Raw genomic sequence first — 12,087 nt, 5'->3', positions numbered from 1 at the left:
CAGGGAGGCAGAGGCGGGAGGATAGCTTGAGCCCAGGAGTTCAAGACCTGCCTGGGCAATATAGCGAGACCCCGTTCTCCACAAAAAGGAAGAAGAAGAAAAAAAAGAGGTTTCTTGAACCTCCGAAAATTCTGGATTCACCACAGACCCAGGCCTTCAGCAAGGCAGACAGCAGGGCTGCGAGCAAGGCCTCTGAATCCTGGGGAAGAGCTGGAGAAGCGTGGTGAGGAAGCCTCCCAGCCCTAACTCCATTCTCTGTTGTCTTTCGAAACAGCAATCCAGACTACTACGGACTCATCTAAAACAACAGCACTGACTCCAGCATCCAATGTCACCACCACGGCTATAGCTGCAGCCCAGCAGAGCACAGTCCCCACTTCCAAGGCCAGCGAAACCTCGGCCTTGGTCAAGACGACCACCCTTGGTGTATCCAGTGACTCATCAGGGACTACAACCCTGGTTCAGCAAGTCTCAGGCCCAGTCAACACTACCGTGGCTAGAGGAGGCGGCTCAGGCAACTCTACTACCACCATCGAGGGCCCCAAGAGCACAAAAGGTGCAGACACCACTACAGTTGCAACCTCCACAGCCACAGCTAAACCTGACGCCACAAGCAGCCAGACTGGAGCAGAAGATACAACTAACTCTGCGGGGAAAAGCAGCCACAGTGTCGCCACAGACCTCACATCCACTAAGGCAGAACATCCCACGACCTCTCACCCTACAAACCCACTTAGCCCCTCACAACCCACTTCGATGCATCCTATGGCCACCCCAACAAGCTCGGGACATGACCATCTTATGACAATTTCAAGCAGTTCAAGCACTGTGGCTAGCCCTGGCTACACCTTCACAAGCCCGAGGATGACCACCACCCTACGTAAGTAATGCCTGGTTTTCTTCAAGCACCAAGAAACTTTTCAGGGCCAGGCATGATGGTTCTGAAAAGGCTCATGCCTGTCATCCCAGCACTTTGGGAGGCCGAGACAGGTGGATCACCTGAGGGCAGGAGTTCGAGACCATCCTGGCCAACATGGCGAAACCCTGTCTCTGCTAAAAATACAACATTAGCTGGGTGTGGTGGCGGGTGCCTGTAATCCCAGCTACTCAGGAGGCTGAGGCAGGAGAATTGCTTGAACCTGAGGGGAATAGTTTCTATTCCATACCTATTTATTTATTTTTGAGATGGAGTCTCGCTGTGTCACCCAGGCTGGAGTGCAGTGGCGTGATCTCTGCTCATTGCAACCCCCACCTCCAAGTTCAAGCAATTTTCCTGCCTCAGCCTCCCGAGTAGCTGGGACTATAGGTGTGCACCGCCACACTGGCTAAGTTTTTTTTTTTTTTTTTTAAAGTAGAGACAGTGTTTCACCATGTCGGCCAGGCTGGTCTTGAACTCCTGACCTTGGGTGATCTGCGCAGCCTCCCAAAGTGCTGGGATTACAGGTGTGAGCCACCATGCCCGGCCGATACCTGTTTACTTACTTACTTATTTATTATTTATAAGAGCTTGTCTTAACCTAGTAAATCAATTTCAAAACCTACCTATGGATCATCAGCCTTAGGATCATGGCCCATCTCAGACCTGTGGACCTAGAATTTCTGAGTGTTCCCTGGTGATGTTGCTGCATATCAGCGGCATGTGGTCTGAAGTCAGCAGGCCACTGCTCTACAGGAGGGTGCCACACAGTAGGAGTGTGGGCTCCGGCTGAGATAATCCTGGATTCGAATCCCTGCCCTGCCACTTGTTGGCACAGGAACTCGGGCAAATCACTGAGCTCCTCGGAGCCTCAGTTTCCTTGTTTATGAAATAGGGATGATGACGATTCCTTCCCCAGAGGGTTGTGAGGATTCAGGAGGAAAACACCTTTGAAGCACTTAGTCCTTTGCACAAAGTAAGTGCTCAGTGAACGTTTGCTGCGGCTGCTGTGACTTTGCTGGGTTATTCCACTGGCTTGTCATAGGAGTCCACTTCTTCCATCTCTGTGGGAGGTAAGACCAAAGAACCTGGGAAAACTATTAGAGCAAGAAAAGATTGTCCTCTTCTCGCAAGGGTGCACTCATCTTTTCTCATTACCCTCATTTTCCCAGTGACAGCATCATCGGTTATCTCGCCAAGAACTCAACAGACCTCCAGTCAGATGCCAGCCAGCTCTACGGCCCCTTCCTCCCAGGGGACAGTGCAGCCCACGAGCCCGGCAACAGCACTGGGAACACCCTCCCTGCCAGAGACCATGAGCTCCAGCCCCACGGCAGCATCAACTACCCACCGTTACCCCAAAACACCTTCTCCCACCGTGGCTCATGAGAGTAACTGGGTAACTCCAGCAGGGGTGGGGCAAGTAGGAGAACCCAGACTCGGGTAGAAGAGGCTTTAAGACAAGCTTTCCTGTTATTTCCTCCAACCCAGGGCCCCTGGCTGGGGCTTTGAGCAGCACTTACCCATTCCCTCCTCCTTCTCCCTGGTTAGCCTGGTCCTGGCTTGAGCTGCCCTCAATCCATGCAGCCAGGGCATACCTGGCTCTGGAATGGGTCCAGCCATGCCTCCAGCTTGCCATGAACTCCTTCCTATCTGGGTCACCCCTAGTTAGGGGGGAATGTCAAAGATTCCCTGACTATTAGCCCAAACCTTAATCTCAGTGGCTTCTTCCAGACAAAGTGTGAGGCTCCTGAGAGACCCAGTGAGAAGCAGCTCATCCTGAACCTCACAGGAAACACCCTCTGTGTGAGTAGCTCGCAGCTCGCTGATCTGAGCTCCCAGGTGCAGGCTCGCAGCAGGGCTGAGGGAGGGAGAGGGAATGTATGTTCTTTCTAGGTGCGTTTTTTAAGCATCTTTCTAAGGTGCATTTGCTTTCCGGCCCTCATTTCTTCCTAGTAGGAAGTGGTCCTTTCCCATCTTACAGAGTGACAGACCAAGGTTTAGACTTCTCTAAGTCAGGACACACCCACAGGACTGAATCTCCCCTCCCAGCCCCTGGTTTCCTCAGCTTTCACTGTGTGACTATTTCCAGTATGCTGAGCTGAGGGACCCTGATCCTAGTTCCTGTTTGCCCCTAGCTCTGGGAGTGACTTTGGTGAGTTTATCTCTTTGGGTTTCAGATGTCTCAATTGAAAGAGAGGTGAGGCCAGGTGTGGTGGCTTACACCTTAATCCCAACACTTTGAGGAGCTGAGGCAGGAAGTTTGCTTGAGGCTAGAAGTTCAAGACCAGCCTGGGAAACATAGGAAGACCCCGTTTTTACAGAAAGAAAAGAAAGAGAAAATGAGAGGTGTAGTCTGTCTGCTTTAATCGTCTGTGGCTTCACATTTCCTGGTCCGTGGACTGTCTGAGAGCCTTGATGGACGAACAGTGCTGGGAGATTCTCCCTCTAACCTGAGGAGCTGGCGGGATGGGTGGGAGAGAAATGCAGGAGACACTGCCAGCATTTCTCCAGTCTGGGTGGTGAGCGTGCGTGTGAGCATGCGTGTGAGCACACCTGTGTGAGGGAAGTAGCAGTGTGTGAGCAGCCTTCAGGCCACCGGTCTTCGTGGGTCCAAAGGCTTTGGTCTGGGGAGTGTGCGCTGTGCACACTCAGTAAATAGCTGCTGAGCGCGGCGGGTGCTGGAGATGGCTGGCTCACTGCTGCCCTCTCCCGGTCAGTGCCGGTTTTTTACAGCCGCCCCCAGGAACTAGAACTAGAACAGACCCGAACACGGTGTCTGTAGATAGGATGGAGAATTTGGGCTTACGACACTTTAATGCTGCCTGAATTTTCTGCGGTTGTTTTCTTTTGGGTGTCCATTATGCCAGCATTTTCCAAGTGAACTTTACAAAAGCCTACATCTAGACCAGAGTTTTAAAAGGCAGCAGTGTTCTCCTAGGGCTGGGCTTATTGGACAAGGCAGGCATTGCATGAGATGGGCTCTGGGGACAGTCACGTGCCCGCCCAGCCTTTCCTCAGACCCTCTTTTTGGATGTAGCTTGGTAGGCTGTGTGATTGTTTGTGAGAAACATTTTTTTTCCCTTTGCTAGAAAAGGAAGATGGAAAACCCTGGATCCCTTCCTGTCAGGGTGGGGAATTAGTAAGCCTAAGGAAATGCTGGTAGAAACCTTAGGGGTGGTTTGTATGGGTTCTGTGCTAAGCCATCCCTAGAGTCCTTTTCTTTGTCTTAGTCATTTATTCCGGAATCAGGCCAGAGAAGCCCCAGGGAGGGGTGCCCCTAGATGGCATGGCAGGACTGGGTACACGCTGCCCACACTTCTCTCCTCATCCTCAGCCCTAAAGCCATGTCAGCCACAATCTTTGTTCTTTGAGCTAAATAAGACCCCCTCCAAGATATCCTAGGGGTAGCTTCAAGATCCCACCTGCTCCCCTACTCAGTGGAGGCCCCTTCCCTGTCAGCCTGTCCATGGCTTCAGAGCCAGAGGCTCTGCCGAGGGCAAGGGCACATCTATTTCAGCTTTGGGGGTAGAGACCCTTCTGAGAGTTGCAGCCTCCCCACCTGATTTCTCTGAACTGGGCATGAAAGGCTCGTGAACGGGAGTTCAGGGGGAATTGGAGTCTCCCCACAGGCTGTGGGGTAGAGTTGCTGTGCAGTGCCTCCACTCTAGCCCTTTCTAGGTTGGGAGATAAAAAAGACCCCCAATCCGCGAATAGCTTGGAGGGAAAAAAGGGGCACTAGGGTGAAAGGAATGAAAGGTGCAAGCATAGACCAGATAAACACAGTGCGGGGAATGGGCTGATGGGAACGAGACAGAGGAGGCAGGAACTGGCCCAGGAGAACAGCACGCAACCCTTGGCTCCTGGCAGGCCTGCGTGGAGCACCAGCTGGGGCTGGAGAGGGAGGCAGGTTCTAGCAGGGCAACAGCATTCTCCCGACCTTAGCTGGAGGGCAGCCCCACAGGGCTAGGCTGCTGTCACGCTCCCCGCGGAGTCACCTGCCCTCTCCCCACCACAGGCAGAGGGCCCTCCGGATGAGAAACTGGTCACACTGATATGCCAAGCAGTCAAAGCCACCTTCAACCCGCCCCAAGATGAGTGCAGCATACGGCTGGCACGTGTTCTAGGAAGTCAGGCAGTGGTCGTCAAAGAAATCACTATTCACAGTGAGTGGAGGGCAAGGGGGCCTGGGCTGGGGCCTGCATGTGTGGGAATGGGGGCATGCAGAAGCCACATTGGAGGTTGGGTCACAGTGGTGCCCCTTCAGTTCCCTAAGAACTGTCAAGCCATACCCCCTCCCAGGTCACCTGAGAGACACACTCAGGAGACTGAGATACGGTACGTCCCTCTCTTGGAGCGCAGTCCCTGTCCCCCACTGCCTCGCTCTGGGCTGGGCCATTGGGCAGTGTCTCCCTCCTCTCCCACAGCTAAGCTCCCTGCCAAAGATGTGTACGAGCGGCTGAAGGACAAATGGGATGAACTAAAGGAGGTAAGCGGCCCCCAAATGTGGGGACAGAGTGGCTCCGAAGCCCCTTGTGGGAGGTCTGGTTACTCCCCTCTCTCTGTGGGGAGGAACCCCGTCACGTGCCTGCATGTAGAAGAGGGCAGTGGCACGGACCCTAGCAGACTGCAAGCAGAGGGGCTCTACAGTGAAGCCGGGGGCTGAGGGAGAGAGGGTGCCCCCAGCCTGTTTTCTGCCACTTCCTATGCAGGCAGGGGTCAGTAACATGCAGCTAGGGGACCAGGGGCCACCGGAGGAGGCCGAGGACCGCTTCAGCATGCCCCTCATCATCACCATCGTCTGCATGGCGTCATTCCTGCTCCTCGTGGCGGCCCTCTATGGCTGCTGCCACCAGCGCCTCTCCCAGAGGAAGGACCAGGTAAGCAGCTGTTGGCGGCCACAGAGGGAAAGCAGCCCAGGTCACCAGAGGAACCCTTCCCTCGTGATTCCCGAGTTGCAGAAGAGGAAAGGGAGCAGGCCCTGGACCCTTTCTAACAGGCAGAGGCCACCCCTGATAGGCAGCCGCCTCAGTCCACAGAGCATTACAGAGGCAGCGTGGCAGAGGACAGAGCGTGGGCTTTGGAGTCAGGAAGACTTACTTATTTTTTATTTTATTATTATTATGTTTTTCAGACAGGGTCTTGCTCTGTCACCCAGGCTGGAGTGCAATGGTGAGATCTCGGCTCACTGCAACCTCAAGTGATTCTTGTTCCTCAGCCTCCCCAATAGCTGGGATTACAGGTGCCCACCACCACGCCCGCCTAATTTTTGTATTTTTAGTAGAGATGGGGTTTCGCCATGTTGGCCAGGCTAGTCTCGAACTCCTGACCTCAAGCAATCTGCCTGCCTCAGCCTCCCAAAGTGCTGGGATTACAGGTGTGAGTCACCACGCCTGGACTGGAGTCAGGGAGACTTGGTTAGTCCTGGCCCTGACCTTAAGGAAGTCAGTCAGATGAGCTCTTTGGGCGTCAGGTTCCTCATCGGCACAGCAGGGATAACCTCCTTGCAGAGCTGATCTGAGGATTCATTGATAGAAGCAGGCCTAGGTGTTCTGTCTAACCAAAAATTCTTCTGCCTACCTTACTAGAATTCCCGCCATGATGGTGCCACCCAGACCCTGTGGTTCTCACTCCTGCCTGCACACTGTGGGGAACTTGAGAAAAATTCCCTTGCCTGACTGCCTCCCACACCAATTCAAACAATCTCTGCGTCCATCAGTGTAGTTGTTAAAAGCTCCCCAGGTGATTCTAGCATGCACTCAAGTTTGTGTTTGAGAGGGACAGAAAGCGCCTCTGCCAGATGGCTGCTATCTGCTGCAGGGATGGTTCTAGAGACACCGTACCCATCCTGCCCAGGCTTGAGAGGGCTCAGTCACCCAGCCCGAGAGAGGTCATTTTTTAATAGTGTTTTTCCCATTCATTATGATAGGTGAGGTAGGTGCCTGGAGAGGAGGTTTTGGGGGAAGGGCTGAAGGGCAGGAAAGGGCTTAGAGGACTCTGGAGAACAAAGTCCATCTCCACTGACTTCACAGGTCTGCCACCAGGGCGAGGGTGAGGGGCAAGTCTTTGTTCCAAACTAGTTCCGGGCAGGCTGAGAGCCAGAATGACCACCAGGAGCAGCCAGCCCCACAGGCGAGCAGTGAGGGCCTGCTTTAGCTACAGTGGGGCTCCTGAGTGGGAAGGGGACGTACATGCACTATATTAAGCTCCGAGCCCTCTGAAACCCCCTTCTCGCCGGTCACCTTCCCCACTCTAGCAACGGCTAACAGAGGAGCTGCAGACAGTGGAGAATGGTTACCATGACAACCCGACACTGGAAGTGATGGAGACCTCTTCTGAGATGCAGGAGAAGAAAGTGGTCAGCCTCAATGGGGAGCTGGGGGACAGCTGGATCGTCCCTCTGGACAACCTGACCAAGGACGACCTGGATGAGGAGGAAGACACACACCTCTAGTCCTGTCTGCTGGTGGCCTCCAGCAGCACCACAGAGCTCCAGACCCACCACCCCAAGTGCCGTTTGGACGGGGAAGGGAAAGACTGGGGAGGGAGAGTGAACTCCGAGGGGTGTCCCCTCCCAATCCCCCCAGGGCCTTAATTTTTCCCTTTTCAACCTGAACAAATCACATTCTGTCCAGATTCCTCCTGTAAAATAACCCACTAGTGCCTGAGCTCAGTGCTGCTGGATGATGAGGGAGATCAAGAAAAAGCCGCGTGAGGGACTTTAGAGATGAACTAGTCGAATCCTTTCATTCTGCAGTGAGATTGCCGAGACCTGAAGAGGGTAAGTGACTTGCCCAAGGTCAGAGCCACTTGGTGACAGAGTCAGGATGAGAACAAAGATTCCATTTGCACCATGCTACACTGCTGTGTTCACGTGTGCCTTCCGTCCAGAGCAGTCCCGGGCAGGGGTGAAACTCCAGCAGGCGGCTGGGCTGGAAAGGAGGGCAGGGCTACACCTTGGCTCGGTGGGATCTGATGACCTGAAAGTCCAGCTTCCAAGTTTCCTTCTCCTACCCTAGCCTCGTGTACCTGTCTTCCCACCCTCTTGTGTTCTTACCCCTCCCTACACTCAGTGTTTGTTCCCACTTACTCTGTCCTGGGGCCTCTGGGATTAGCACAGGTTATTCATAACCTTGAACCCCTTGTTCTGGATTTGGATTTTCTCACATTTGCTTCGTGAGATGGGGGCTTAACCCACACAGGTCTCCCTGCGTGAAACAGGTCTGCTTAGGGGACCCATGTGCAGGTGAGGAGAGAAGGGGACACTCTTGAGTCCAGGCTGGTATCTCAGGGCAGCTGATGAGGGGTCAGCAGGAACACTGGCCCACTGCCCCTGGCATTCCTTGCAGAGGCTACCCAGGATCTTCTTTGGGCCTCCATTTCTACCAGGGACTAAAATCTGCTGTAGCTAGTGAGAGCAGCGTGTTCCTTTTGTTGTTCACTGCTCAGCTGATGGGAGTGATTCCCTGAGACCCAGTAGGAAAGAGCAGTGGCTGCAGGAGAGGCCTTCCCGGGGCTCCCCATCAGCGATGTGTCTTCAGAGACAATCCATTAAAGCAGCCAGGAAGGAAAGGCTTTCCTCTGTATGTATGTCATAAGAAACTCAGGGACATTTCAAGTTGCTGAGAGTTTTGTTATAGTTGTTTGTTTTCTAACCCAGCCCTCCACTGCCAAAGGCCAAAAGCTCAGACAGTTGCAGATGTCCAGTTAGCTCATCTCACTCATTCTGATTCTCCTGTGCCACAGGGAAAGAAGGCTTGGAAAGCACAGTGCATGCTGGGTGCATGAAGGGCAGCCTGGGGGACAGACTGTTGTGGGAACGTCCCACTGTCCTGGCCTGGAGCTAGGCCTTGCTGTTCCTCTTCTCTGTGAGCCTAGTGGGGCTGCTGCAGTTCTCTTGCAGTTTCTAGTGGCATCTCAGGGAAACACAAAGCTATGTCTATCCCCCAATGTAGGACTTTTATGGACCCAGCAGTTAGCTGCCATTTAGAAGGCTCCTAAGCAGTGGGCATGGTGAGGTTTCATCTGATTGAGAAGGGGGAATCCTGTGTGGAATGTTGAACTTTCGCCATGGTCTCCATCGTTCTGGGCGTAGATTCCCTGGGATCAAGTAGGAAAATGGGCAGAACTGCTGAAGGGAATGAAATTGCCATTTTTCGGGTGAAACGCCACACCTCCAGGGTCTTAAGAGTCAGGCTCCGGCTGCAGTAGTTCTGATGAAATAGGCTGTCCACTCAGGATGGCTTACTTTTTAAAAGGGTAGGGGGAGGGGCTGGGGAAGATCTGTCCTGCACCGTCTGCCTAATTCCTTCCTCACAGTCTGTAGCCATCTGATATCCTAGGGAAAAAGGAAGGCCAAGGGTTCACATAGGGCCCCAGCGAGTTTCCCAGGAGTTAGGGGGATGCGAGGCTAACAAGTTCCAAAAACATCTGCCCCGACGCTCTAGTGTTTGGAGGTGGGCAGGATGGAGAACAGTGCCTGTTTGGGGGAAAACAGGAAATCTTGTTAGGCTTGAGTGAGGCGTTTGCTTCCTTCTTGCCCAGCGCTGGGTTCTCTCCACCCAGTAGGTTTTCTGTTGTGGTCCTGTGGGAGAGGCCAGACTGGATTATTCCTCCTTTGCTGATACTGGGTCACACTTCACCAGCCAGGGCTTTCGACAGAGACAGCAGATAGGCCCCTGCAAATCAATCAAAGGCTGCAACCCTATGGCCTCTTGGAGACAGATGATGACTGGCAAGGACTAGAGAGCAGGAGTGCCTGGCCAGGTCGGTCCTGGCTCTCCTGACTCTATTGCTCTATCCAAGGAGAACCCGGAGAGGCTTTGGGCTGGTTCAGAGGTTACTGCTTTATATTCGTCCAAACTGTGTTAGTCTAGGCTTAGGGCAGCTTCAGAATCTGACACCTTGCCTTGCTCTTGCCACCAGGACACCTACGTCAACAGGCCAAACAGCCATGCATCTATAAAGGTCATCATCTTCCGCCACCTTTACATCTTCCGCACTGGGTTCTAAATGCTCTCTGATAATTCAGATTCTGGGTCTGGGAAGAGGTAAGAGGAACACTAGAAGCTCAGCATGACTTAAACAAGTTGTAGCAAAGACAGTTTATCAACTCTTTCAGTGGTAAACTGTGGTTTCCCCAAGCTTCACAGAAGGCCAGAAACCACGAGTATGATGACTGGGAAGCCTGCTGTCATGAGAGTGGGGAGACAGGCAGCAATGCTTATGAAGGAGGTACAGAATATTCTTTGCATCGTAAGACAGAATACGGGTTTAATCTAGTCTAGACACCAGATTTTTTTCCCGCTTGATAAGGAAAGCTAGCAGAAAGTTTATTTAAACCACTTCTTGAGCTTTATCTTTTTTGACAATATACTGGAGAAACTTTGAAGAACAAGTTCAAACTGATACATATAGACATTTTCTGGATAATGTAAATACAGTGACCATGTTAATCCACCCCGCACTGCTTTAAGTGAACATATTTTGGAAAAACATTATGTTAGCTGAGTGATGGCCAAGTTTTCTCTCTGGACAGGAATGTAAATGTCTTACTGGAAATGACAAGTTTTTGCTTTTTTTTTTTTAAACAAACAAAAAATGAAATATAACAAGACAAACTTATGATAAAGTATTTGTCTTGTAGGTCAGGTGTTATTTTTTATTTTAAAATGCAACCCTGCCCCCTCCCCAGCAAAGTCACAGCTCCATTTCAGTAAAGGTCGGAGTCAATATGCTCTGGTTGGCAGGCAACCCTTTAGTCATGGAGAAAGGTATTTCAAGATCTAGTCCAATCTTTTTCTTGAGAAAAACAATCTGAAGCTCACAAAGATAAAGTGACTTCCTCAAAATCACATGGTTCAGGACAGAAACAAGATTAAAACCTGGATCCGCAGACTGTGCACCTCAGAAGGAATAATCGGTAAATTAAGGATTGCTACTCGAAGGTGCCAGAATGACACAAAGGACAGAATTCCTTTCCCAGTTCTTTCTTACCCTAGCAAGGCTAGGGAGGGCATCAACACAAACATAAGAGCTGGTCTTCTACACGTTCTCTGAATCATTTAGGTTTAAGATGTAAGTGAACAATTCTTTCTGCCAAGGAACAAGTTTTGGATGAGCTTTTATGTATGGAACTTATTCCAACAGGACCGAGGGACCAAGGAAACAAGATCGGGGAGGCAGAGAGGGCAAGACTAAAACTGTAGCATAGCTTTTGTCACAGTCACTAGCTGATCCCTCAGGTCTGCTGCAAACACAACATGTGGGAGGACGCAGATGACTCTTTGGTGTGGGTCTTTTTGTCTGCAGTGAATGTTCAACAGTTTGCCCAGGAACTGGGGGATCATATGTGTCTTAGTGGACAGGGGTCTGAAGTACACTGGAATTTACTGAGAAACTTGTTTGTAAAAACTATAGTTAATTATTGCATTTTCTTACAAAAATATATTTTGGAAAATTGTATACCGTCAATTAAAGTGTTTTTGTGTAAACTGGTTCAAGCTCTAGTATTTTGCTCTGACTTAAAGCCTTCACTTGTGTATGAGGCTCATCTCCAAAGTGCCTGAGAATGTCGGGTCACACCTGTAGCACAGGAGCCTCTGTGCTGAGTTACACTTGTCCAACTCTGCAAGCAAAGAAATTAGGCGAGAGAAGGAGAGAAACTGAAAGAAAAAAAAGGGGGGATCCTAAAGGTGGTTATGAGTCTTTACATTACTCAAGCTATCCTAGTGACTGACTGTAAAGAACCACACTTTCCCCTAAGATGTTGTTGTATGTTTCGCTCTCTTCTCTCCCTCTACTACTGCCTCAGATACATTGTGAATCACCACTATCAGAAATCCCCAAGAGGGCTGCTGAACACTGATCAGGTATGAAAACACTGGCAAAGAGACCAAAAATATATATGTGTGTGTGTGTATATACATGTATATATACGTGTATATGTATGTATATATGTGTGTATGTGTGTGTGTGTGTGTGTGTGTGTATATATATATATATGTAAAAACAAAGAAGCTCTATTCTGGCCCTGTTTCTGCCATAAAAGGATCTGTTTACTGCTACAAGAGGCTTCTGCCTATCCCTCCTCCAGGTCTGTAGGGAAGTTAGAGGTTTAAGGAAGGAATCACTGGAGGTGATTCTGACTTTCTTCATCTCCTAGTGTGGTA

The 12,087-nt window shown here is 51.1% G+C and overlaps 1 protein-coding gene across 1 annotated transcript; it reads left to right on the top strand.

Annotated features, from left to right (window-relative positions):
* Window positions 1-264: 264 nt before the first annotated feature.
* On the top strand, window positions 265-10,500 carry PODXL (podocalyxin like; the record flags this gene model as incomplete). Its single annotated transcript, XM_032761768.2, has 7 exons — window positions 265-880; window positions 2,089-2,315; window positions 2,651-2,722; window positions 4,935-5,082; window positions 5,344-5,405; window positions 5,629-5,796; window positions 7,173-10,500. Coding segments are annotated over 7 exons (1,491 nt in total), but the record flags the coding sequence as incomplete, so codon positions are not given.
* Between the last annotated feature and the right edge of the window lie 1,587 nt (window positions 10,501-12,087).

The sequence above is a fragment of the Hylobates moloch genome, unplaced genomic scaffold, assembly GCF_009828535.3.
Source record: "Hylobates moloch isolate HMO894 unplaced genomic scaffold, HMol_V3 SCAFFOLD_1, whole genome shotgun sequence".
Taxonomy (NCBI): domain Eukaryota; kingdom Metazoa; phylum Chordata; class Mammalia; order Primates; family Hylobatidae; genus Hylobates; species Hylobates moloch.
The sequence above is the reverse complement of the archived record's forward strand: the minus strand, read 5'-3'. Positions and strand labels throughout refer to the sequence as shown.